The sequence below is a fragment of the Anolis sagrei genome, chromosome Y (assembly GCF_037176765.1).
Source record: "Anolis sagrei isolate rAnoSag1 chromosome Y, rAnoSag1.mat, whole genome shotgun sequence".
NCBI lineage: Eukaryota > Metazoa > Chordata > Lepidosauria > Squamata > Dactyloidae > Anolis > Anolis sagrei.
The window spans coordinates 34,530,339-34,557,900 of NC_090035.1; the positions used below are offsets into that span (position 1 = coordinate 34,530,339).

Below are 27,562 nucleotides of genomic sequence, written 5' to 3' on the forward strand. Positions count from 1 at the left end.
CCCTCGCTTGCTCCGCACCCCTGCCTGCCGGCGGGAGAGCAAATCAAGCAAGCGCGCGTGGCGCAAGGCCTTGCGCCAAAGGCCCCCACCTGCTCCGCAACCCTGCTTGCGGGCGGGAGAGCAAGGCAGGCGAGGGCCCCTGGCACAAGGCCTTGCGCCAAAGGCCCCCGCCTGCTCCGCATCCCTGCTTGTGGGCAGGAGAGCAAAGCAGGCGAGGGCGCCTGGCGCAAGGCCTTGCGCCAAAGGCCCCCGCCGGCTCCGCATCCCTGCTTGCCGGCGGGAGAGCAAAGCAAGCGAGCGCGCGTGGCGCAAGGCCTTGCGCCAAAGGCCCCCGCCTTCTCCGCACCCCTGCCCGCCGGCGGGAGAGCAAAGCAGGCGAGGGCGCCTGGCGCATGGCCTTGCGCCAAAGGCCCCCGCCTGCTCCGCAACCCTGCTTGCCGGTGGGAGAACAAAGCAGGCAAAGGCGCCTGGCGCAGGGCCTTGCGCCAAAGGCCCCCGCCTGCTCCGCATCCCTGCTTGCCGGCGGGAGAGCAAAGCAGGTGAGGGCGCCTGGTGCAAGGCCTTGCGCCAAAGGCCCTCGCTTGCTCCGCACCCCTGCCTGCAGGCGGGAGAGCAAAGCAAGCGAGCGCGCGTGGCGCAAGGCCTTGCGCCAAAGGCCCCCGCCTAATCTGCACCCCTGCCCGCCAGCGGGAGAGCAAAGTAGTCGAGGGCGCCTGGCGCATGGCCTTGCACCAAAGGCCCCCGCCTTCTCCGCACCCCTGCCTGCCGGAGGGAGAGCAAAGCAAGCGAGGGCGCCTGGCGCAAGGCCTTGCGCTAAAGGCCCCTGCCTTCTCCGCACCCCTGCCCGCCGGCGGGAGAGCAAAGCAGTCGAGGGGGCCTGGCGCATGGCCTTGCACCAAAGGCTCCCGCCCGCAAGCATCCCTGCTTGCGGGCGGGAGAGCAAAGCAGGCGAGGGCACCTGGCGCAAGACCTTGCGCCAAAGGCCCCCGCCTGCTCCGCACCCCTGCCTGCCGGTGGGAGAGCAAAGCAAGCAAGCGCGCGTGGCGCAAGGCCTTGCACCAAAGGGCCCCGCCTGCTCCGCATCCCTGCTTGCCGGCGGGAGAGCAAAGCAGGCGAGGGCGCCTGGCGCAAGGCCTTGCGCCAAAGGCCCCCGCCTGCTCTGCATCCCTGCTTGCCGGCAGGAGAGCAAAGCAGGCGAGGGTGCCTGGCGCAAGGACTTGCACCAAAGGCCCTCGCTTGCTCCGCACCCCTGCCTGCCGGCGGGAGAGCAAATCAAGCGAGCGCGCGTGGCGCAAGGCCTTGCGCCAAAGGCCCCCACCTGCTCCGCAACCCTGCTTGCGGGCGGGAGAGCAAGGCAGGCGAGGGCCCCTGGCGCAAGGCCTTGCGCCAAAGGCCCCGCCTGCTCCGCACCCCTGCCTGCCGGTGGGAGAGCAAAGCAAGCAAGCGCGTGTGGCGCAAGGCCTTGCGCCGAAGGGACCCGCCTTCTCCGCACCCCTGCCCGCCGGCGGGAGAGCAAAGCAGGCAAGGGCGCCTGGCGCATGGCCTTGCGCCAAAGGCCCCCGCCTGCTCCGCATCCCTGCTTGCAGGCGGGAGAGCAAAACAAGTGAGGGACCGTGGCGCAAGGCCTTTCGCCAAAGGCCCCCGCCTGCTCTGCATCCCTGCCTGCCGGCGGGAGAGCTAACCAAGCGAGGGCGCCTGGCGCAAGACCTTGCACCAAAGTGCCCCACCTTCTCCGCACCCCTGCCCGCCGGCGGGAGAGCAAAGCAGGCGAGGGCGCCTGGCGCAAGGCCTTGCGCCAAAGGCCGCCGGCTCCGCACCCCTGTTTGCCAGCGGGAGAGCAAAGCAGGCGAGGGTGCCTGGCGCAAGGCCTTGCGCCAAAGGGCCCCGCCTGCTCCGCACCCCTGCCTGCCGGTGAGAGAGCAAAGCAAGCGTGCGCGCGTGGCGCAAGGCCTTGCGCCAAAGGGCCCCGCCTTCTCCGCACCCCTGGCCTCCGGCGCGAGAGCAAAGCAGGCAAGTGCGCCTGGCGCAAGGCCTTGCGCCAAAGGCCCCCGCCTGCTCCGCATCACTGCTTGCCGGCGGGAGAGCAAAGCAGGCGAGGGCGCCTGGCGCAAGGCCTTGCGCCAAAGGCCCCCGCCCTCTCCGCACCCCTGCCTTCCGGCGGGAGAGCAAAGTAGGCGAGGGCGCCTGGCGCAAGGCATTGCGCCAAACGCCGCCGGCTCCGCACCCCTGCTTGCCAGCGGGAGAGCAAAGCAGGCAAGGGCGCCTACAAGCATTCCCTCCTGACATTTGCCCTGCATCTATGCCAAGTATCCTCAGAGGTTGTGAGGATGCTTGCCATAGATGCAGGCGAAACGTCAAGAGAGAACGCTTCTAGAACAGTGGCCGCGATTCTAGAACAATGCCGCGACCACTTAATAGTACCTCTTGTTGTTGTGACCCCCAACCATAAAATTATTATTATTACTACTTCCTAATTGTAATAGTGTTACTGTTATGAATCATAATGTAAAAATCTGAAATGCAGGATGTATTTTCATTCACTGGACCAAATTTGGCACAAATACCCAACAACAGCGCTCCATGCCATCATGTCAGCCACATGATCTTGGAGGTGTCTATGGACAACACCGGTTCTTTGGCCTAGAAATTGAGCACCAACTCCCAGAGTTGGACACGACTGGACTTAATGTCAGGGGAAAACTTTTACCTTACGTTACCCAATATGCCCAAATTTGAATACTGGTGGGGTTGGAGGGAAAATTGATTATGTCATTTGGGAGTTGTAGTTGCTGGGATTTATACTTCACCTACAATTAAAGAGCATTTTGAACTCCACCAATGATGGAATTGGACCAAATTTGGCACACAGAACTCCCACAACCAACGAAAAATACTGGAAGGATTTGGTGAGCACTGCCCTTGAGTTTGGGGGTTGTAGTTCACCTGCATCCAGAGAACATTGCAGACTCAAACAGTGATGGATCTGGACCACACTTGTCACAAATACTCAATATGCCCCAATGTGAACACTGGTGGAGTTTGGGGAAAATAGACCTTGACATTTGGGAGATGCAGTAGCTGGGATTTATAGTTCACCTGCAACGAAGAGCCTTCGCCTGCTCCGCACCCTTGCCTGCCGGTGGGAGAGCAAAACAGGTGAGGGCGCCTGGTGCATGGCCTTGCGCCAAAGGCCCCCGCCTCCTCCGCACCCCTGCCCGCCGGCGGGAGAGCAAAGCAGTCGAGGGCGCCTGGCGCAAGGCCTTGCGCCAAAGGCCCCCGCCTGCTCCGCATCACTGCTTGCAGGCGGGAGAGCAAAGCAGGCGAAGGCGCCTGGCGCAAGGCCTTGCGCCAAAGGCCCCCGCCTACTCCGCACCCCTGCCTTCCGGCGGGAGAGCAAAGCAGGCGAGGGCGCCTGGCGCAAGGCCTTGCGCCAAAGGCCGCCGGCTCCGCACCCCTGCTTGCCAGCGGGAGAGCAAAGCAGGCGAGGGTGCCTGGCGCAAGGCCTTGCGCCAAAGGGCCCCGCCTGCTCCGCACCCCTGCCTGCCGGTGAGAGAGCAAAGCAAGCGTGCGCGCGTGGCGCAAGGCCTTGCGCCAAAGGGCCCCGCCTTCTCCGCACCCCTGGCCTCCGGCGGGAGAGCAAAGCAGGCAAGTGCGCCTGGCGCAAGGCCTTGCGTCAAAGGCCCCCGCCTGCTCCGCATCCCTGCTTGCCGGCGGGAGAGCAAAGCAGTCGAAAGCGACTGGCGCATGGCCTTGCACCAAAGGCCCCCGCCTGCTCCGCATCCCTGCTTGCGGGCGGGAGAGCAAAGCAGGCGAGGGCGCCTGGCGCAAGGACTTGCGCCAAAGGCCCCCGCCTGCTCCGCATCCCTACTTGCGGGCGGGAGAGGAAAGCAGTCGAGTGCGCCTGGCGCAAGGCCTTGCGCCAAAGGCCCCCGCCTGCTCCGCATCACTGCTTGCGGGCGGGAGAGCAAACCAGGCGAGGGCGCCTGGCGCAAGGCCTTGTGCCAAAGGCCCCCGCCTGCTCCGCACCCCTCCCTTCCGGCGGGAGAGCAAAGCAGTCGAGGGCGCCTGGCGCAAGGCCTTGCACCAAAGGCCCCCGCCTGCTCCGCATCACTGCTTGCGGGCGGGAGAGCAAAGCAGGCGAGGGCGCCTGGCGCAAGGCCTTGCGCCAAAGGCCCCCGCCCTCTCCGCACCCCTGCCTTCCGGCGGGAGAGCAAAGCAGGCGAGGGCGCCTGGCGCAAGGCATTGCGCCAAACGCCGCCGGCTCCGCACCCCTGCTTGCCAGCGGGAGAGCAAAGCAGGCAAGGGCGCCTACAAGCATTCCCTCCTGACATTTGCCCTGCATCTATGCCAAGTATCCTCAGAGGTTGTGAGGATGCTTGCCATAGATGCAGGCGAAACGTCAAGAGAGAATGCTTCTAGAACAGTGGCCGCGATTCTAGAACAATGCCGCGACCACTTAATAGTGCCTCTTGTTGTTGTGACCCCCAACCATAAAATTATTATTATTACTACTTCCTAATTGTAATTGTGTTACTGTTATGAATCATAATGTAAAAATCTGAAATGCAGGATGTATTTTCATTCACTGGACCAAATTTGGCACAAATACCCAACAACAGCGCTCCATGCCATCATGTCAGCCACATGATCTTGGAGGTGTCTATGGACAACACCGGTTCTTTGGCCTAGAAATTGAGCACCAACTCCCAGAGTTGGACACGACCGGACTTAATGTCAGGGGAAAACTTTTACCTTACGTTACTCAATATGCCCCAATGTGAACACTGGTGGAGTTTGGGGAAAATAGACCTTGAAATTTGGGAGATGCAGTAGCTGGAATTTATAGTTCACCTGCAACGAAGAGCCCTCGCCTGCTCCGCACCCTTGCCTGCCGGTGGGAGAGCAAAACAGGCGAGGGCGCCTGGCGCACGGCCTTGCGCCAAAGGCCCCCGCCTGCTCCGCATCCCTGCTTGCCGGCGGGAAAGCAAAGCAGGCGAGGGCGCCTGGCGCAAGGCCTTGCGCCAAAGGCCCTCGCTTGCTCCGCACCCCTGCCTGCCGGCGGGAGAGCAAAGCAAGAGAGCGCGCGTGGCGCAAGGCCTTGCGCCAAAGGCCCCCGCCTTCTCCGCACCCCTGCCAACCGGCGGGAGAGCAAAGCAAGCGAGGGCTTTGGCGCAAGGCCTTGCGCCAAAGGCCCCCCCCTGCTGCGCACCCCTGCCTGCCGACGGGAGAGCGAAACAAGTGAGGGCCCCTGGCGCAAGCCATTTCGCCAAAGGCCCTCGCCTGCTCCGCACCCTTGCCTCCGCATCCCTGCTTGCTGGCGGGAGAGCAAAGCAAGCGAGCGCGCGTGGCGCAAGGATTTGCGCCAAAGGCCCCCGCCTTCTCCACACCCCTGCTTGCCGGTGGGAGAACAAAGCAGGCGAGGGCGCCTGGCGCAAGGCCTTGCGCCAAAGGCCCCCGCCTGCTCCGCATCCCTGCCTACCGGCGGGAGAGCAAAGCAGGCAAAGGCGCCTGGCGCAAGGCCTTGCGCAAAAGGCCCCCGCCTGCTCCGCATCCCTGCTTGCGGGCGGGAGAGCAAAGCAGGTGAGGGCGCCTGGTGCAAGGCCTTGCGCCAAAGGCCCCCGCCTGCTCCGCATCACTGCTTGCGGGCGGGAGAGCAAAGCAGGCGAGGGCGCCTGGCGCAAGGCCTTGCGCCAAAGGCCCTCGCCCTCTCCGCACCCCTGCCTTCCGGCGGGAGAGCAAAGCAGGCGAGAGCGCCTGGCGCAAGGCCTTGCGCCAAAGGCCGCTGGCTCCGCACCCCTGCTTGCCAGCGGGAGAGCAAAGCAGTCGAGGGCGCCTGGCGCAAGGCCTTGCGCCAAAGGCCCCCGCCTGCTCCGCATCCCTGCTTGCGGGCGGGAGAGCAAAGCAGGCGAGGGCGCCTGGCGCAAGGCCTTGCGCCAAAGGCCCCCGCCTGCTCCGCATCACTGCTTGCGGGCGGGAGAGCAAAGCAGGCGAGGGCGCCTGGCGCAAGGCCTTGCGCCAAAGGCCGCCGGCTCCGCACCCCTGCTGCGGCTCCGCACCCCTGCTTGCGCCAAAGGCCCCCGCCTGCTCTGCATCCCTGCATGCCGGCGGGAGAGCTAATCAAGCGACGGCGCCTGGCGCAAGACCTTGCGCCAAAGTGCCCCGCCTTCTCCGCACCCCTGCCCGCCGGCGGGAGAGCAAAGCAGGCGAGGGCGCCTGGCATAAGGCCTTGCGCCAAAGGGCCCCGCCTTCTCCGCACCCCTGCCTGCCGGCGGGAGAGCGAAACAATTGAGGGCCCCTGGCGCAAGGCCTTTCGCCAAAGGCCCCCGCCTGCTTTGCATCCCTGCCTGCCGGCGGGAGAGCTAATCAAGCGAGGGCGCCTGCCGCAAGGCCTTGCGCCAAAGCGCCCCGCCTTCTCCGCACCCCTGCCCGCTGACGGGAGAGCAAAGCAGGCGAGGGCGCCTGGCGCAAGGCCTTGCGCCAAAGGCCGCTGGCTCCGCACCCTTGCTTGCCAGCCGGAGAGCAAAGCAGGCGAGGGCGCCTGGCGCAAGGTCTTGCGCCAAAGGGCCCCGCCTGCTCCGCACCCCTGCCTGCCGGTGGGAGAGCAAAGCAAGCGTGCACGCGTGGCGCAAGGCCTTGCGCCAAAGGGCCCCGCCTTCTCCGCACCCCTGCCCTCCGGCAGGAGAGCAAAGCAGGCAAGGGCGCCTGGCGCATGGCCTTGCATCAAGGGCCCCCGCCTGCTCCGCATCCCTGCTTGCCGGCGGGAGAGCAAAGCAGGCGAGGGCGCCTGGCGCAAGGCCTTGCGCCAAAGGGCCCCGCCTGCTCCGCACCCCTGCCTGCTGGTGGGAGAGCAAAGCAAGCGTGCGCGCGTGGCGCAAGGCCTTGCGCCAAAGGGCCCCGCCTTCTCCGCACCCCTGCCCTCCGGCAGGAGAGCAAAGCAGGCAAGGGCGCCTGGCGCATGGCCTTGCGTCAAAGGCCCCCGCCTGCTCCGCATCCCTGCTTGCCGGCGGGAGAGCAAAGCAGGCGAGGGCGCCTGGCGCAAGGCCTTGCGCCAAAGACCCCCGCCTGCTCCGCACCCCTGCCCGCCGGCGGGAGAGCAAAGCAGTCGAGAGCGCCTGGCGCATGGCCTTGCACCAAAGGCCCCCGCCTGCTCAGCATCCCTGCTTGCGGGCGGGAGAGCAAAGCAGGCGAGGGCGCCTGGCGCAAGTCCTTGCGCCAAAGGCCCCCGCCTGCTCCGCATCCCTGCTTACGGGCGGGAGCGGAAAGCAGTCGAGGGCGCCTGGCGCAAGGCCTTGCGCCAAAGGCCCCCGCCTGCTTCGCATCACTGCTTGCGGACGGGAGAGCAAAGCAGGCGAGGGCGCCTGGCGCAAGGCCTTGCGCCAAAGGGCCCCGCCTGCTCCGCATCCCTGCCTGCCGGTGGGAGAGCAAAGCAAGCGTGCGCGCGTGGCGCAAGGCCTTGCGCCAAAGGCCCCCGCCTGCTCCGCATCCCTGCTTGCCGGCGGGAGAGCAAAGCAGGCGAGGGCGCCTGGCGCAAGGCTTTGCGCCAAAGACCCCCGCCTGCTCCGCACCCCTGCCCGCCGGCGGGAGAGCAAAGCAGTCGAGAGCGCCTGGCGCATGGCCTTGCACCAAAGGCCCCCGCCTGCTCAGCATCCCTGCTTGCGGGCGGGAGAGCAAAGCAGGCGAGGGCGCCTGGCGCAAGTCCTTGCGCCAAAGGCCCCCGCCTGCTCCGCATCCCTGCTTACGGGCGGGAGAGGAAAGCAGTCGAGGGCTCCTGGCGCAAGGCCTTGCGCCAAAGGCCCCCGCCTGCTTCGCATCACTGCTTGCGGGCGGGAGAGCAAAGCAGGCGAGAGCGCCTGGCGCAAGGCCTTGCGCCAAAGGCCCCCGCCTGCTCCGCACCCCTGACTTCCGGCGGGAGAGCAAAGCAGTCAAGGGCGCCTGGCGCAAGGCCTTGCGCCAAAGGCCCCCGTCTGCTCCGCATCACTGCTTGCGGGCGGGAGAGCAAAGCAGGCGAGGGCGCCTGGCGCAAGGCTTTGCGCCAAAGGCCCACGCCTGCTCCGCATCCCTGCTTGCGGGCGGGAGAGCAAAGCAGGCGAGGGCGCCTGGCGCAAGGCCTTGCGCCAAAGGCCCCCGCCTGCTCCGCATCACTGCTTGCGGGCGGGAGAGCAAAGCAGGCAAGGGCGCCTGGCGCAAGGCCTTGCGCCAAAGGCCGCCGGCTCCGCACCCCTGCTGCGGCTCCGCACCCCTGCTTGCGCCAAAGGCCCCCGCCTGCTCTGCATCCCTGCATGCCGGCGGGAGAGCTAATCAAGCGAGGGTGCCTGGCGCAAGGCCTTGCGCCAAAGGGCCCCGCCTTCTCCGCACCCCTGCCCGCTGACGGGAGAGCAAAGCAGGCGAGGGCGCCTGGCGCAAGGCCTTGCGCCAAAGGCCCCCGCCTGCTCCGCACTCCTGCCTTCCGGCGGGAGAGCAAGGCAGGCGAGGGCGCCTGGCGCAAGGCCTTGCGCCAAAGGCCGCTGGCTCTGCACCCCTGCTTGCCAGCGGTAGAGGAAAGCAGGCGAGGGCGCCTGGCGCAAGGCCTTGCGCCAAAGGGCCCCGCCTGTTCCGCACCCCTGCCTGCCGGTGGGAGAGCAAAGCAAGCGTGCGCGCATGGCGCAAGGCCTTGCGCCAAAGGGCCCCGCCTTCTCCGCACCCCTGCCCTCCGGCAGGAGAGCAAAGCAGGCAAGGGCGCCTGGCGCATGGCCTTGCGTCAAAGGCCCCCGCCTGCTCCGCATCCCTGCTTGCCGGCGGGAGAGCAAAGCAGGCGAGGGCGCCTGGCGCATGGCCTTGCACCAAAGGCCCCCGCCTGCTCAGCATCCCTGCTTGCGGGCGGGAGAGCAAAGCAGGCGAGGGCGCCTGGCGCAAGTCCTTGCGCCGAAGGCCCCCGCCTGCTCCGCATCCCTGCTTACGGGCGGGAGAGGAAAGCAGTCGAGGGCGCCTGGCGCAAGGCCTTGCGCCAAAGGCCCCCGCCTGCTTCGCATCACTGCTTGCGGACGGGAGAGCAAAGCAGGCGAGGGCGCCTGGCGCAAGGCCTTGCGCCAAAGAGCCCCGCCTGCTCCGCACCCCTGCCTGCCGGTGGGAGAGCAAAGCAAGCGTGCGCGCGTGGCGCAAGGCCTTGCGCCAAAGGGCCCCGCCTTCTCCGCACCCCTGCCCTCCGGCAGGAGAGCAAAGCAGGCAAGGGCGCCTGGCGCATGGCCTTGCGTCAAAGGCCCCCGCCTGCTCCGCATCCCTGCTTGCCGGCGGGAGAGCAAAGCAGGCGAGGGCGCCTGGCGCAAGGCCTTGCGCCAAAGACCCCCGCCTGCTCCGCACCCCTGCCCGCCGGCGGGAGAGCAAAGCAGTCGAGAGCGCCTGGCGCATGGCCTTGCACCAAAGGCCCCCGCCTGCTCAGCATCCCTGCTTGCGGGCGGGAGAGCAAAGCAGGCGAGGGCGCCTGGCGCAAGTCCTTGCGCCAAAGGCCCCCGCCTGCTCCGCATCCCTGCTTACGGGCGGGAGAGGAAAGCAGTCGAGGGCGCCTGGCGCAAGGCCTTGCGCCAAAGGCCCCCGCCTGCTTCGCATCACTGCTTGCGGGCGGGAGAGCAAAGCAGGCGAGGACGCCTGGCGCAAGGCCTTGCGCCAAAGGCCCCCGCCTGCTCCGCACCCCTGCCTTCCGGCGGGAGAGCAAAGCAGTCAAGGGCGCCTGGCGCAAGGCCTTGCGCCAAAGGCCCCCGTCTGCTCCGCATCACTGCTTGCGGGCGGGAGAGCAAAGCAGGCGAGGGCGCCTGGCGCAAGGCCTTGCGCCAAAGGCCCACGCCTGCTCCGCACCCCTGCCCGCCGGCGGGAGAGCAAAGCAGTCGAGAGCGCCTGGCGCATGGCCTTGCACCAAAGGCCCCCGCCTGCTCAGCATCCCTGCTTGCGGGCGGGAGAGCAAAGCAGGCGAGGGCGCCTGGCGCAAGTCCTTGCGCCAAAGGCCCCCGCCTGCTCCGCATCCCTGCTTACGGGCGGGAGAGGAAAGCAGTCGAGGGCGCCTGGCGCAAGGCCTTGCGCCAAAGGTCCCCGCCTGCTTCGCATCACTGCTTGCGGGCGGGAGAGCAAAGCAGGCGAGGACGCCTGGCGCAAGGCCTTGCGCCAAAGGCCCCCGCCTGCTCCGCACCCCTGCCTTCCGGCGGGAGAGCAAAGCAGTCAAGGGCGCCTGGCGCAAGGCCTTGCGCCAAAGGCCCCCGTCTGCTCCGCATCACTGCTTGCGGGCGGGAGAGCAAAGCAGGCGAGGGCGCCTGGCGCAAGGCCTTGCGCCAAAGGCCCACGCCTGCTCCGCATCCCTGCTTGCGAGCGGGAGAGCAAAGCAGTCGAGGGCGCCTGGCGCAAGGCCTTGCGCCAAAGGCCCCCGCCTGCTCCGCATCACTGCTTGCGGGCGGGAGAGTAAAGCAGGCGAGGGCGCCTGGCGTAAGGCCTTGCGCCAAAGGCCCCCGCCTGCTCCGCACCCCTGCCTTCCGGCGGGAGAGCAAAGCAGGCGAGGGCGCCTGGCACAAGGCCTTGCGCCTAAGGCCGCCAGCTCCGCACTCCTGCTTACCAGCGGGAGAGCAAAGCAGGCGAGGGCGCCTGGCGCAAGGCCTTGCGCCAAAGGGCCCCGCCTGCTCCGCACCCCTGCCTGCCGGTGGGAGAGCAAAGCAAGCGTGCGCGCGTGGTGCAAGGCCTTGCGCCAAAGGGCCCCGCCTTCTCCACACCCCTTCCCTCCGCCGGGAGAGCAAAGCAGGCAAGGGCGCCTGGCGCATGGCCTTGCGTCAAAGGCCCCCGCCTGCTCCGCATCCCTGCTTGCCGGCGGGAGAGCAAAGCAGGCGAGGGCACCTGGCGCAAGGCCTTGCGCCAAAGGCCCCCGCCGGCTCCGCACCCCTGCTTGCCAGCGGGAGATCAAAGCAGGCGAGAGCGCCTGGCGCAAGGCCTTGCGCCAAAGGGCCCCGCCTGCTCCGCACCCCTGCCTGCCGGTGGGATAGCAAAGCAAGCGAGCGCGCGTGGCGCAAGGCCTTGCGCCAAAGGGCCCCGCCTTCTCCGCACCCCTGCCCGCCGGCGGGAGAGCAAAGCAGGCAAGGGCGCCTGGCGCATGGCCTTGCGTCAAAGGCCCCCGCCTGCTCCGCACCCCTGCTTGCCGGCGGGAGAGCAAAGCAGGTGAGGACGCCTGGCCCAAGGCCTTGCGCCAAAGGCCCCCGCCTGCTCTGCACCCCTGCCCGCCGGCGGGAGAGCAAAGCAGGCGAGGGTGCCTGGCAAAAGGCCTTGCGCCAAAGGGCCCCGCCTGCTCCGCACCCCTGCCTGCCGGTGGGAGAGCAAAACAAGTGAGGGCCCCTGGCGCAAGGCCTTTCGCCAAAGGCCCCCGCCTGCTCTGCATCCCTGCCTGCCGGCGGGAGAGCTAATCAAGCAAGGGCGCCTGGCGCAAGGCCTTGCGCCAAAGGGCCCCGCCTTCTCCGCACCCCTGCCTGCTGGCGGGAGAGCAAAGCAGGCGAGGGCCCCTGGCACAAGGCCTTGCGCCAAAGGCCCCCGCCTGCTCCGCACCCCTGCATGCCGGCAAGAGAGCAAAGCAGGCGAGGGCGCCTGGCGGAAGGCCTTGCGCCAAAGGCCCCCGCCTGCTCCGCACCCCTGCCTGCCGGCGGGAGAGCAATGCAGGCGAGGGCCCCTGGCGCAAGGCCTTGAATACTTTCCCTGAATACTTGCAGGTAGGCGCACTTTTGTGGACCAGTTTTTTTTTTTCTCGCTTGGCTATGCCTGTGATAGTTGCACCATTAGTAAGTCAATATCCCTTAGGTCGGACTATCTGCACAGGCGTTTCTATCGCAAAGAGTAATAACGTGCCTCCTTAAGTGGAATCGGGCCATGTCTCTTGTAAGTCTGTTTATGTTGTTGAAGGGAAGCAAATGCATTGTATGCCCTGCAGCCCTGACAGCCGTATCCAGTGTCTCTGCGCTTGCGTGGACTCTAGCCCATACTACCCATAATGTCGCCGGGCGTTGTGTCCCCAGCCTCAAGCAGCCTCAAGTAGTCCGACCTAAGGGATATGGACTTACTAATGGTGCAACTATCACAGAGGAGGGAGGGGCGCCAAGTCCAGTCCTCTGATTGGTCAGATTCTCAAGGCCTCTCCCTGCGCTCTGAGGGAGGGAGGCAAAGAGAGACCAGAAGTCCCGCCCTCGATCTCTCTTTTTCTTCTTGGGTATCTCTCCTCAGAAAATGTCGGCGCTCAAGAGGAGGGAGGAGCGTCGAGTCCAGTCTCCTGATTGGCCAAACTGTTCCAGCCTCTCTGAGGGAGGGAGCGACCCAGAGAGACAAGTAGAGGCCGGAAGTCCCGCCCTCAGCCCTTCCCTTCCCTTCTGAGCGTCTCTCGCCTCGGAAAACTCTCCTCAGAAAATGTCGGAGCTGCAGCTGAACTTGGGGCCCGTGAAGGAGCCCTTAGGTTTCATCAAAATCCTGCAATGGGTAAGTCCGGAGGGCCCGAGGTGCAAGGCAACGATAAGCGAGGCCGGTTGACGCCCTCACTGCCTCCAGGCATGTAGCCGGGGGTGAGGGGGACTTGGGGGGCTTCAGCCCCCCCCCCCCCCGAAATTCTCATGGTGGTCTGCGAGAAGGCCTTACTGGTGCATTTTTAAAAACTGTTATGTTTATTCATATCACGATCTGATCACCATGCTCAATATATCCCATATGCCTGGGGTTATTGGGGTGACGATACAAAAAGGTTTGCTAGGCTAGACCCTCTTTCACTCAGACTCAGCCCCTCCCCCGAATCAAACTCAGCCCCTCCCCCCCCCCCCAAATAAAAATCCTGGCTACGGGCCTGACTGTCTCCCCTGTGTTTTGAGGCCTAAACCCCATGCTCCGCCGTACGCAGCCAGACCGTGAACTCGCCCTTGCGTAATGAGTCGGGGGAGCTGTTTGCAGCTTGGAAGGGGGCTCGTGCCCTCTCCGAACTGACCATTGAGTACAGTTCGAAACTAGCCTCAAGCTGGTCTGGCGGTCAGATGACAAATGCCCGCAAAAGCGAGCACCAGCCTTGTTTAAAAGTCTTCAAGGAAGGAGCTTCCACCACACTCCGAGGCAGGGAGTTCCACTATTGACCAGGTCTTCTAACAGTTAGGAAGTTCTTCCTTATGCTCATGTGGAATCTACTTTAATGTAATTTGAGCCCATTACTCCAAGTCCAGAGCAGCGGAAAACAAGCTTCCCTCTTCCTTTTGATTTTCCATATTATCAGCATATATAAAGAAGCCCCCGGTGGTGCAGTGGGTTAAACCCCTGTGCAGGCAAGACTGAAGACAACAGGTCTCGGGTTTGAATCCAGGGAGAGCGTGGATGAGCTCCATCTACTGGCTTTAGCATATAAAGCCCTAAACGCTTCTGGCCCAACTTACCTGCCCGAATGAATCTCCCCTTATGAACCTGCAAGGACTTTAAGATCATCTGGGGATGCCCTGCTCTCGGTCCTGCCATCATCACAAGTACCGTTGGCGGGAACAAGAGACAGGACCTTCTCAGTGGGACGCCCTTCCTAGGGAGATTAGATCGGCTTCCTTGCTCCTATCATTCTGGAAGAATCTTAAGACATGGCTATTTAAGCGGGCATTTGAAAATACGGAGTAATGGATATAATAGAATAACTAAATGGTGGAACTGGACATTGTTTTAATGATTATCGATTGAAGTATGTTTTATTATAATATTTGATTTTATTGTTGCTGATGTTTTTATATTGTACTAGCTGTGCCCTGCCACGCGTTGCTGTGGCCTATAGTAAAACTTATCAAAGTTGAGGTAGATATCTGGACTATTATGAAAGAGAGGTCCCTACCTCTTCCTTCCCCCTTTTCCTCCCCCTTTCTCTCCTTTCTTCCTTCTCTACCTCTTTCTTTCTTTCTTTCCTTCTTTCACTACTTGGTTTCATCCTTCTCTCTTTCCTTCATTCCCTCCCCCTTTCTTCCTTTGCCTTTCTTCCCTCCCTGTTTGCTTCCTTCTTTCACTTTTTATTTCCTTTTATTTCACCACCATCATAACAATAACAATAATGCAATGCATTGCCTCTGGGACCTGACACCTCTCCCATTCCCCCTAAAAGGGTCTCATAGGAACAATAGCATCATCATAATAATCATAGAAATAACAACCTTTATCCGCCACGTGTTGCTGTGGCCAACCTTCCCTCTTTCTCTCCTTTCCCTCCCTCCCTCCTTCCTTCCTTCCTTCCTTCCTTCCCATCTTTCCTTCTCCTCTTCTTTCTCTATCTCTTTCCTTCCTTCCCCCTTTTTCTTTCTCTTCTGCTGTCTCTCTTTTCTTTCCTTCCATCTTTCCTTTTCTTTCCTTTTCTTCTTCCTCTAACTTTGTGTTGTTTTTCATTTTGAGTAGATATTTTTGTGGGTTGTGTTATGGGCACGGGGATTTTGGTTAAGTTTTGTTGGGGGATTTTTGAGTTTTGTTGTTTTGCCGTTTTGTGAGTGTGTTGTTGTGTTGTTTTTCATTTTGAGTAGATATGTTTGTACCTTGTGGGTTGTGTTATGGGCACGGGGATTTTGGTTAAGTTTCGTTGGGTTTTTTTTAGTTTTGTTGTTTTGCCATTTTGTGAGTGTGTTGTTGTGTTGTTTTTCATTTTGAGTAGATATGTTTGTACCTTGTGGGTTGTGTTATGGGCACGGGGATTTTGGTTAAGTTTCGTTGGGGTTTTTTTGAGTTTTTTTGTTTTGCCATTTTGTGAGTGTGTTGTTGTGTTGTTTTTCATTTTGAGTAGATATGTTTGTACCTTGTGGGTTGTGTTATGGGCACGGGGATTTTGGTTAAGTTTCGTTGGGGTTTTTTTAAAGTTTTGTTGTTTTGCCATTTTGTGAGTGTGTTGTTGTGTTGTTTTTCATTTTGAGTAGATATGTTTGTACCTTGTGGGTTGTGTTATGGGCACGGGGATTTTGGTTAAGTTTCGTTGGGGGGTTTTTTTTAGTTTTGTTGTTTTGCCATTTTGTGAGTGTGTTGTTGTGTTGTTTTTCATTTTGAGTAGATATGTTTGTACCTTGTGGGTTGTGTTATGGGCACGGGGATTTTGGTTAAGTTTCGTTGGGGTTTTTTTGAGTTTTGTTGTTTTGCCGTTTTGTGAGTGTGTTGTGTTGTTTTTCATTTTGAGTAGATATGTTTGTACCTTGTGGGTTGTGTTATGGGCATGGGAATTTTGGTTAAGTTTCGTTGGGGGGTTTTTGAGTTTTGTTTCCTTGTTGGATGCCCCTAACAAATTTATATATATAGATATTGTAATTGTGTCCTTGGCGGCATTGAATTCTTGCCTTGTAAATCGCCTCGGGTCGCCAGAAGGCTGAAAGGGGCGGTATAGAAATGTACTAAATAATAAAGAAATAATAAATAAATCTATCAGCTTCAACTCCTCGTGCGGGGACATGAGAGAAGGATGATAAAACTTCAGAACATCCAGGCATCCCCTGGGCAACATCCTTGCAGACGGCCAATTCTCTCACACCAGAAGCGACTTGCAGTTTCTTAAGTTGCTCCTGACATGACAAAAAAGCTTATATAAAAGTCTTTGGGAACCTAGTGCAATAGATAAACATGGAACTATGTGAAATCGAAATCGAATAGGCAATGTTTTTGGACGACAAGGCTAATAGTGAAGGTAGTGGTTTTATGTGTTTTTAATGGTTCCAATGTATGTATTTTATCATTCTGTTTTAAATGTTTATTGTAATTTTTACAATGTTTTAATGACATTGAATAGCTGCCTATGTTGTAAAGCTGCCTTGAGTCACCTTTGGGTTTGAGAAAGGTGAGGTACAAACATCGTAAATAAATAAATAATCACCTGTACTGTGAAACCACTGATATGAAACTGCACTCAAATGGGTAGTGGAGATGGGGACCTAAATCCTTGCAACTGGCCACGCTTTCTTAGGCCCTTTCTTTCTCCATATCAATTTTGCATATTTGTTATGTTTTCAAACAAGCCATGGCCTCCTGGCCTTCAGAAAAAAGTAAAAACTTGGCTGTGGGACCAAGCCTTTGGGCAGTAAGCAATACAAGGAATGATTAAGGATTACCTGCAATTGATATATGATATGGCCTGGACTACAATTTCTGGATTATGTGATTTTAATGTTTATATTAAGATGTTTTTAACTCCACATTTTAATGTCCAAATGTTCTTTCGTTTTTATGATCAAATTGATAATTATATGTTATTGTTGTTTTATGTTAGGTTTCATATATATGTGAGGCATTAAATTTTGCCATAAATATTTTGAAAACCGCTTTGAGCCCCCCACCCCCCCGGGTGAGAAAAGTGGTAAACAAGTGAGGTAAATAAATAAATAAGTTTCCAGGCTGGGAGTTTTCTGTGTGATCAGCCAGGAGGGGAATTAGAGACCACACTTCAGTAATTTGAGTTTCTCTAGCTGGGTTTCCACTGCCAAATAATGCAGTTCTGTCTGCATTATTTTGCAGTGTAGATCCACCCTCTGTCTCTTTTGGAGTGAGTCGTTGTAGCCAATATTCTGGATTTTACAACCTTGCAGGCTTTATTTGGCTGAAGCCTTTATGATTTTAGCCCAGAAACATTGAACTAAAGCAGGACTGAGAACCCTTTTTAGATGTTTTTGGATTTAAGTTTCCATTGGGACTGATTTAGACCAATAAAGGTCTTTATACATCAAAGCTAACACTTTGAATTATTTTTAGAAATAGACTGGCAGCTGATGAAGCTGTCGCAACAAAGGAGTTGTTCCAGGAAGGTTGGGGAGTTCAAGACACTAGCTTGAGGAGAAGGAGTTAGTTTGACATATTTCATTGGAAATTCTCTTTTTGGTAATTGAATTTTTGGTTCCCTTTTTTGTTCCCAAGTAGATTGTGACTGTTCTGGGATTGCGGAATGAAAAGACTATTACAAGCTGTTGGTTAAATCTAGAGGTTGATGGTGATTTTTTATACTCATTTAAGTGGTTTTGTATTAAGCATGTAAAATACATAACTTTCACAGAACAGGATATAGATTGTTTGATAAATTTTTAAAAAGGCAACTGAGGCCCCTTCCACCCAGCTGTATAAAATCAAAATTGAACTGGATTATAAAATCCAAATTGAACTGGATTATAAAATCCAAATTGAACTGGATTATTTGGCAGTGTGGACTCAGATAATCCAATTCAAAGCAGAGATTGTGGATTATCTGCCTTGATATTCTGGGTTATATGGCTGTGTGGAAAGGCCCTAAGTATTCCTGTATGGTAGGGGGGGGGGATGGATTGTACAGCCGTTGTCATCCCTTCCAGCCTTATGAGTCTTATCGTTCTAACTTTCCTTTTCATTTCCAATTAAAATTGTGTTGGGTTTTTACCACCAGAAAAAGTATGAACTGTGCACAACCTAGTTAAATAAGCTGTGTAGGAGTTGTAGTAGGATATGGTCAGGTAACTTTGCATAGTGAGATGTTCTAGTACAGATCTAGCGAGTTTTTAACAGAAGGCATTGTTTCAGTTGTTGGAAACAGTACAGTATTCTGTTGTGGCTAATGGTTGGGAAGATACTGATCTACAGTTGGTTTTCAGCAGATTGACTGAGGTTGTTTCGACACTTGTTTCGACAGCAGCAGCAACAAAAAAAATCATTTTCTTTCTTCCACTCCATTATGCTTTTATAAACCCTGATCTTTTAAATATAGATTTATAATTGCATATACAGATTATCCAGGACTTGGAAATGGTACTAGACTCAGTTAGTTGGCAGTCTAGAAAACTTTACGATGTAGATGTGGATTTTTTATCCCTATTAGTCACTGTGGTCTTCTTGCCCAGATATCTCATGATTACTTTTTGCAAAAAATGTGGTAAACAGTAATTGGAAGGGGGAGAATAGTATATAGTATATTCAAAATAAACACATCTGTTTATAATATAAAAATGTGTCAATCAGAAAGAAAGGAAGAAAACAATTAAGTGAACACTTTCATTTTCCCTATCTACTACTACATTCATATACATTCTTTCTCCCACACCCTGTTTCCCCCCTCATTGGTTGTTAGAGGAATTCCAGCAGCACCTTTTTTATTCCCAAACTCTCAACTTTCCTGTTCACAATATTTGTTTGGAACAGAAAGGCAGAGCATAAAATATGCTTTGTCTGGAAAATGTAAATGTAGATTCGTAACAGAGTTCTTCCAGATGTGTACCAAAACTGGGATTCTGTGATTGTTTATGAAATTATCAAGGCACTTTTAAAGAAAAGTGTGGTAAAAAAGAAGTAGGTCTGTTTCCTGATTAAAGAAATATTACTCAATTAATCGTATAAATTGATTAAAACTGCAGTACACACTTCACATGAAATAAAGTGCATTAGATTCAGCGATATAATTAGGATTGCGTTGCTTCTTTCTTATCTCTTTTATTACAGTTGCTTTCTTTCAGACAACTCCCAAACATGGTTGCACTCACAATTTTTATTCTTTTAAAAACTGAGGTTGGTCAGGGTGAGAGTTGATGGCTAGCCAAAGATCACCCAGTGAGTTTCAAGCTTGAGTAGAAATTTGAAGTTTTATCTCTGTGGTCAAATCCTCTAACTAATGCACTGACTCTTGTGTTATCACCAAAACAGGGACTTAAACATCAGATACTGGCATTGGAAGTCTGAACCTGGCATTAAAAGTCTAATCTGCCACCAACCGAGCTATCAGAACATGCCATGAGAAAGAAATACTACTTCTGAAGTTAGGAGTACTTTTGAAATGCTGCCAAGTGTCAAGTAGACAAATAGTACAATTCATTAGTGCTATAGAGATACGGAATCCAATTCTCATTCAGCCATGAGTTATGGGAATTATAAATAGCTATACCTCACCCTTCAGTCTTTGTCTTCACCATGTGCATACCATGTTACTAGCGATAACAGGTTACATTGAGTAATTGCTGAACTGCAGTGCCTGTCTTTCTCCATCTTTATTCTGACGATAGAGCGGGTACTATTAGTACCTGGAAGGACACAGTCCCTCATCCCTCCGGGACAGAGTACATGTGACAATTATAGCAGGACAGCTCCATTGAGTTTTATTATGTTGATCTGATGTTGCTCCGTAATCATTCTTGAGTAGAGGTGCTCTAACTTCAAATCCTGCACCATGGAAAAACATTGTGTGTTAAAAAGTATGTTAAGCATACAATTTTGCATAAATGGTTTATCCATTTGTTTGCCTTAAGCCTGACAACTCTTATTTTCTCCAGATTTTCTTAGGTAAGGAGAGGGAAGGTGGCAGGAAGCAGAAATGTAAGAGTGTGGATTAAACTCTCAAAATTGAAAACTTGCATTCTTGGAAAAGGTTTATACAAACAATGCAGTGGACTGTTATGCACATAATTCAGTTTATATTGCAGTAATTTCCCCTCAACCCCCAAAATAAAATAGAATTAATTTTAAATGGAGATGGTGATGGTAATAGTAAGGCTCTCAGTGTTTGATTTTTTGTAACATAAGATAAATGATAAAGATAATAACGTTCAAGCAGTACAATTCTGCCTTGCATGCAGTTCCCTCTTTGCTTTGTACAATGTCTTTAACTGAAAGGACTCTATACCCCTCCCCTTCTCCAAAGGCAATGGCTTAAGGTTGGTTCTTCAAAGAAGTTCCCAGGACACCCAGCAATTTGAGTTCCACCCATGAGTAATGAATTCGATAAAGCAGCAGAAACGTCTCCTTTGACCTCAAAGAGATAGTAAAATGCATGTATTTCCTACTCCTACTTTACTTGCATATCTATTTGAAATGTTGCACTAATACTTATTTTTGTCTTGGGCCTTTTTTAGATTTTCTCTATCTTTGCCTTTGCTACCTGTGGAGGTTACAGTGGAAAAACAGCCATTTTCCTCACCTGTCGTGATAACAGAAATGTGACTTTGGAAGCTAATTTTGGCTACCCTTTCAGGTAAAAATATTTATCTGTAACTCTGGTGTCAACATACATAGAAACCCTTATAATTGTTTCTACAGTAAAACACAGTAAGTGGCCTTGAAATTGCAGCCTGTGACAGAGGACTGCTGAATGTGCTGGCCTTATTCTGGTTGAAGAAAATCCTGGAGCAGTATGCCCATCTAAGTTGAGGGTGTTGTGTTGTGTTTTTGGTTTTTTAGTTCATCAAAATGGTTTTATATGTCAGTATTCTTTGCCTTAAAAGATAATCCTGCAAAAAAGACCTTTCTGTTTTGTAAATGTTTTACTCTATATAACATTTCCTGTTCATTCCATTTCCTATTCATTCCATTCCATTTGAAAACAGATGTAGTAATAATGCAGCCCAATAAGTCTTTTAGCAGCCATGAGGTCTACAGGTAGTAGCCACAAAATTGTTGTTTTCTCTAAAGAACTCTTAGGGTCAAGCTGGAAAAGATTTTGGGGATTCATTGAGTCATTGTGTTTTTCAATTTCTGTTAAGGGCAATCCCAAAAGGGAAAACAACAATAGTGCAAGTTTCAGCTAAATAGGAAATTTTACACCAGAAAGTAATAGAATAAGATTCAGAGAGTTCATTGTGCAACTCTTTAGTTCTCCGGTACCTTTCCTTCTTTCTCTTGTTTATTTTAATAGAAATACTGTACAGGTAGACATTATGATCAGATGATGTCCGGCATCTTACCTACCGTATATTCCGGGCTATTACACGACTTTTGAAACTTTAAAAACCCTTTAAAAATTGGGGGTCATCTTATCTTCCGGATATAAACTGAAGGGGCCTAGAAGGACCCTAAATAAGAAAGTAATACACAAACCAGGCTATTGCGGAGGGCCGAGAAGTTCACTCCATGCTGTAAAAGTAATGGTACAGTCCTTGGTATTTCAATCCAGCACCCACAGCAAGTAACTCAACTATTTCTGTGCTGGGTTTAAGCAATAACGCAAACTCTTTAGTTTGAATCCAGGGGAGGGGGAGAAAACGGCTGTGAAATTGGTGGCCAAAGTTTCACAGCTCCAATCCCCCCCCCCCCCCCCCCCGCTGCCAATAGGACAGTGGTAAGGTCCAGAACATGCTACTTCTCTTTTGCAGCTTGCAAGCAAAGGGCATGTTCTCTAGCAACCGAGCAGAGGGGGAAAGGGGAGGAGCCAGGCAGGAGCTTGCTTTTCAGGAGGAAGACTATTGAGGCATTTTCATTTGAATGAGTAAATACAATATTTAAGATGAAATACAAACCAAAAACACTGGTAAGTGATCCTTTTATTGATAATGGTAACAGAAATGCAACTGCTGATCAAAATATTTTGGATGTCAAAAGTGGATTTCTTTTCCTCCTGCCTTAATGCAGCTTTTTTTCCTGAAAGGCGAACTCTGTTTCAGCCATTCAGATCATGAATACAGACAGCACCTGGCTTGCCAAAAACAACATTTTATTTCTCTTCAGGACCCTCTGTCCACATTATGTACTGAAGTGCAAACTAAACGTTTTCATATAGAATCATAGAATTCTAGAGTTGGAAGAGACCTCATGGGCCACCCAGTCCAACGCCATCCTGCCAAGAAGCAGGAAAATCGCATTCAAAGCACCCCTGACAGATGGCCATCCAGCCTCTGTTTAAAAGCCTCCAAAGAAGGAGCCTCCACCATACTCCAGGGCAGAGAGTTCCACTGCTGAATAGCTTTCACAGTCAGAAAGTTCTTCCTCATGTTCAGATGGAATCTCCTTTCTTATAGTTTGAAGCCATTGTTCCATTGTGTCCTAGTTTCCAGGGAAGCAGAAAACAAGTTTGCTCCCTCCTCCCTGTGGCTTCCTCTCACATATTTATACATGGCTCTCATCATGTCTCTTAGCCTTCTCTTCTTCAGGCTAAACATGCCCAGCTCTTTAAGCCGCTCCTCATAGGGCTTGTTCTCCAGACCCTTGATCTGCTCTCTCCTCCCTATGACTTCCTCTCACATATTTATACATGTCTCTTATCATGTCTCCTCTCAGCCTTCTCTTCTTCAGACTAAACATACCTAGCTCTTTAAGCCGCTCCTCATAGGGGTTGTTCTCCAGACCCTTGATCTGCTCTCTCCTCCCTATGACTTCCTCTCACATATTTATACATGGCTCTCATCATGCCTCCTTTCAGCCCTCTCTTCTTCAGGCTAAACATGCCCAGCTCTTTAAGCCACTCCTCATAGGGCTTGTTCTCCAGACCGTTGATCTGCTCTCTCCTTCCTATGACTTCCTCTCACATATTTATATATGACTATCATGTCTCCTCAGCCTTCTCTTCTTCAGGCTAAACATGCCCAGCTCTTTAAGCCACTCCTCATAGGGCTTGTTCTCCAGACCCTTGATCATTTTAGTCGCCCTCTTCCTCTGGACACATTCCAGCTTGTCAACATCTCCCTTCAGTTATGGTGCCCACAATTGAACACAATGTAATTCCAGGTTTGATCTAACCAAGGCAGAATAGAGCATGGGGAGCAAGACTTCCCTGGATCTAGACACTATGCTCCCATTGATGCAGGCCAAAATCCTATTAGGTTTTTTTGCCACCGCATGACATCGTTGGCTCATGTTTAACTTGTTGTCCACAAGGATCCCAAGATCTTTTTTCATATATACCGCTCTCGAGCCACGTGTCCCCCATCCTGTATCTTTGCATTTAATTTTTGACAGAAGTCAAACTGGAAAGCTCTTATTGACCCAGGGTCCCCCTTCCTCTTTTCTGATCTCTTTCTCCCTTCTAACAATTAAACATCACCTGACTGTGTTCTTGAGAAACTCTAAAACAATTCAAGCTGTTTCAGTGATTTAAGGATAAAGACATGTCAAGATGTGACCCAGTAAACATGTGCCATGCCAAATGCTACATTTCTGAAGGATTAGGGTCCAATTTTCCCCTCTCTTCTGATAGGAGGTAATGATTTTTAAAGACTGCATATAGATAAAAATTCTACAAATGCTTTGCCTTCACCTCAGTAGTCATAGTACAAAGCCTGACTTCTATTTGCATGCAAGCTTCTATGCCAACATAAATGTAATCTGAGCCATTTAAAGCCTGTTTTCATACTTGCCAGCATGATGTAAAGGACCCAAAGTGTAAATGAAATTCAAGGGAGGAAGACCAACTGTAATGTCCAATATAAGGTACAATGTCCCTCTCATAGGAACCTGCATGTCAGAAGCATTTGAATTAAAATTACCATATTGAATTCAAATCTGATTTTTTAATTTTTTTTATTTGGTGTGCATTGGAAGAGGGGTGGTCTTATATGGCGAGTATATCCCAAACTCTATATTTTAACTGGAAAAGTTAGGGGTCGTCTTATATGCCCAGTCATCTTATATGCCAGAATATATGGTAGTTTTGATTCCCAGATGCTGCATCTACGGGTGCACAATCAAACCATTGTTGCCTTTCAAATCCAGAGTAGCCTATGCTGTCTTCAAGTTGATGTTTCTGTGTTCTTTTTAGTTTAAAACTTTGTTGATGGAGATTTAACAAAACCACGTTTTCAAAATGTTCTCTTTTTATTGTCTCAATTTAAGGTTGAACAAGGCTACTTTTGATCCTTTCGAACGATCACAATGCAACACGTCATGGACCACGGTCCACCTGGTGGGAAACTACTCCTCTTCAGCACAGTTCTTTGTCACCTTTGCAGTCTTGGTATTCCTGTACTGCATGGGCGCTTTGGTGCTGTATTTGGGCTATCTACACTTATATCGGGGTGCTGGCAAACTCCCAATGATTGTAAGTTGATAGCTTTTTATTTCCCCATGATGTGTCAAATGTGGCAAGCTACAAATATTGCCTAACAGTGTTTCAGAAAAATGCAGATTAATTTGATGCTATTTCGAGGAGAAAATTGGGAAGGAAATCCAGCAAAGAAGCAAATAAAACAATAAATTTCTTCGTGCTCTGTGCTCCTTAAAAGAGAGAAATAATTAGGCTGGTATGTACATACAGTCACCCCTCCACATTAGCAGGGTTTAGGGGTGCAGGCTCCCTGCAAAAGTGGAAGAATGTAAATATATTGGTGGTAGGGGAACGTCCTCAGGTTTGCCAAGTGATTGGTTGGGAGGCTTCCTGAATGGCAGGCATGAAGAATCTGTGCTAGCTCTGTAGCCTAGGGACTGTGCGCATGAATAATGCAGCAGACCTGACTCCAGAAGGGTGAGCCAAGTGATCACCACTACTACCCATCGCCTAAAGCTTCAGTTGTTGTATACACACTCAGACAGTACCCCTGGCTTCAAAGGCAAGGACAAATTGTCTCTGCCACCTCCTGAATCAGGGCTGCCACGCTCACATTCACACAGAAGTCTCAGCTTCTGGAGGTATGAGGGGAGGCAGTGGCAGCAGCTGTCACTAACCCCCAGCTGTTTTAGCAGAGTAAGCTCCCAAGGTTTGAGAGTTTAGTCCATTATGGGAAACCATTAAAACAGCAACTGATCTTCTGTTAGGGCTTCCCTGTACATGGCAGAGAGCAAATTGTAAGGTATTTTTTTGTTCTCTCTCAGCATGAAATACTTTACTATAGTGTGATAGGAGCTTAGTCCATGGGAAAGTCTGAAAGAAGCAATGCCCATTCTGCTACTGCTGTCTTGGGGCTTATTTGCCACAGTTGAGAAAGCAGAGGAAAGAGGATGTGTTTCTTATTGTAATAATTTTATTCTTGAATCCCGCCACCATCTCCCCAAAGGGACTCGGGGCAATTTACACATGGCACAAGGTGCCTAAAAATAGAACATAAAATGAAAAAAAAATACAATTAAAATTAAATGGAGATATATACAACAAATAACATTCAGTTAAAAACAGAGCTTATCAGCAAATAGCAATAAGCTGCTATAAATGTGGCCAGGTACTAAACAATCGACTCGAAATGGGGTAAGTACAAAGCAGTCTTCAGTATCCCTCAGCACAGAGTAAGCTCCAGAGTGAGACAGGAACTCATTCCATGCCGGGAGAGTCTGAAAGAAGCAACACCCACTCTTGGCATGGAGAAGCAGAGAGAGACAGCCTCAGGTTTGGGAGATGGCTGGTAGCAATCTTCACTCTCACCACCTGGGGAGTGTACACATAGCAGCCTCAACTTCAGGTGATAAGTTGTGTTGGCACTCACTTGCCTTCTTCTCCTGACTGTTCACATGACAGCTCTGGCTTTAGGGGGCAGATGGTAGTGATTGCTTCTCTCCTGAAACCCAGGAGCCTCAAGTCTTTAGGGAGAAGGCATAGCTGCAGTGTCCAGCCACCAGGAATGCATTCCTGCCCCTTAACCCAAACAAGCTGAATCAAGGTTTGGTGTCACTTATCTCTATTGGCAAAGGAACTTAAGTCAAACATTGCTTATCTCCTGGGAAATGAGGAAATCATCCCAAATGGGGCAATGGCAAATCCACAGATCAAATCCACAGATATCAAAAGGGGGTGGGGGCCATCTGTAATGGCTTGTTTTACTTTAACAAAACTTAGAATTTAAAATAGTTAAAAGGGTATTATTTTCAAATAGTATTTAAATACTGATTATTATCCATTTTAAAGATCTATTTCTATTATTAGGTAGTAGTACCAGAACCTGTGTAAGTTACTTTTTTGAATTAGAGTTCTTAGTATTTCCATTCCATGCCAAAAATAACTTTTCCAAACTCTGGAAAATAGGAGCATTTCTTATTTTCTGCTTGGCTAATTACCATATTTCCTCATCTTTTTTCTATTAAATTGCATTGCCAAAATTGAGGTGCACATTAGATTCAATGGCACATTAGAATTGCATACATAAACCCACCTGCGTGAAAAGGCCCAGAGGAGGGACTTCCGGTGGGATGGCATGGCGGCAGGAGTGCCTTGCTGAAGCTCTTCGGGGAGGACCCACGTCGAGCGGCCAGGTAGAGCAAGTAGCTCCCCTCCTCAGCCGGATCGAGAGCTGAGGGGATGCGAAACCGGGTAGAATCACCCAAGACCCCAGAAAGCCGCTATCCCCTCAAGGGTGGGGGCAGAGGGGTCCGGGTTGAATTCAACCAGTAGTGGGCTGCGCCATGGGAAGCGGGGGAAATCCCTGCAATAACTACCGCCACCTCCCATCTAACTAAGAATGGAAACAAAGAATTAATTCCCCTGAAGGAGGGGGTAAGTACGTAAGAAGATCTTATTTTTTTCTGACTCTGGTGCGAAACAATAAGGACAAGACCTCGGGAACAAAAGTACCCGAGAACCCCAGTACTTAATTGGATCGAAATTGGACTGAATTGGAAAATAGAGACTGAAATTGGGACTGAATTGGGATTGAAAATTGACCAAATTTGACTATAATTAAGGAATATTGTGGATTAACTCGGCAACGGATTAACTGATCTAAACTGAGAAACCTCCCGAAATCTTCAACCCCCCCCCCCTCCGGAAAACATCTCTCCCTATAGTATTGGATTTTATTTGGACTTAAAATTTGGACTTAAAATTATCTCCCCAACCCTCCCTTACCCGCTGAATTTTTGGAAGAAATTTAGAAGAATCTTACAGAAAAATTTAAAGATAAATACCGACCTTGACGCCATGTTGTTTTGACTTCCCCCTCGCCTTCTTGTAAATAAAGACAGTGAAAAGCCAGGAGAGGAAGTGACGTATCGGAGAGAAGGAGAAGAGCGCTGGGAGAGGAAGGAACAGGAAGGGCGGACTAAAGACAGCAGTAAGGGCGGAAGTGAAGCAATTGACATCAGCGAAGGGCGGAAGAGATAAAATCGCCATCTTTAAAAAGGGCGGAAGGGAAAAGGAGTGGGGAAAAATAATGGAGGAATAAAAGCAATTAAAAGCATAAAGACAACAAATACTTTACATAACAATACTGCAGACTAGGTAAGAGGGGAGGGGAAGAAAGGAGGAGGGAGAAAGGAGAGAGAGATCGAGGGACGAAGGAGTTTATAACCGGTGAAGAAGACGGAGAAGCGGATTGAAGAAGACATTGAAGATTGAGAGACAACAAGAGACAAAGGACACGAAAGCGAAGATTGACAGTTCAGAAAGAAGAGTAAAGAAGGACAACACGTAATTTTTGACACTTTGCTACTTATATTGAATTATTATATAAATATTAATTAATTGCCTGATTAACTAATTGATTAATCAACTGATTAACCGGCCAAGTGATAATTAATTTTAAGATTTGATTTTTGGTCAGAAATAAAACATTCCAGCACTATAGATTTCAAAGCATAGTTTGATACTGATTTAAAATATTTGTAAATTATTGTATTATATAATTAATTATAATTAATTTGAATTGGAAGTAATAAAATGGCAACACCAAAGGTGAAGCAAGACCCTGCATCTAAAATAAAACAAGATTTGAAAGTAGATCAATCTTTGCTGCAAAGAAGAAATTCCCAGGGATCGCAGGAATTAAGCCTAAAAGATGTAGTAAAAGAAATTCAAAACTTAGCTGCAACACAAACTAACCTGCAAGCATCCTTTGAAAAAGGAATTAAAGATCTGAATGACAAACGAGAAACATCATAAGGAGATGCAAAATAAATTTGATGAACTGAAAGTTGAATTAAAAAATGAGCTAAAGAAAGAATTTAAAGAAGAATTTGGCAAAGTGGATAA

The 27,562-nt window shown here is 52.4% G+C and overlaps 1 protein-coding gene across 1 annotated transcript in view; it reads left to right on the forward strand.

The window, feature by feature from the left end:
• The first annotated feature begins 12,314 nt into the window (after positions 1–12,314).
• LOC137095709 (synaptophysin-like protein 1) overlaps positions 12,315–27,562 on the forward strand; it is a 49,844-nt gene continuing 34,596 nt past the window's right edge. Inside the window, exons 1-3 of the mRNA XM_067462506.1 lie at positions 12,315–12,465; positions 19,818–19,936; positions 23,506–23,710. Coding sequence (XP_067318607.1) covers positions 12,397–12,465; positions 19,818–19,936; positions 23,506–23,710 — 393 coding nt within the window. The 5' untranslated portion in view covers positions 12,315–12,396. The remainder of the gene's footprint in view (positions 12,466–19,817; positions 19,937–23,505; positions 23,711–27,562) is intronic.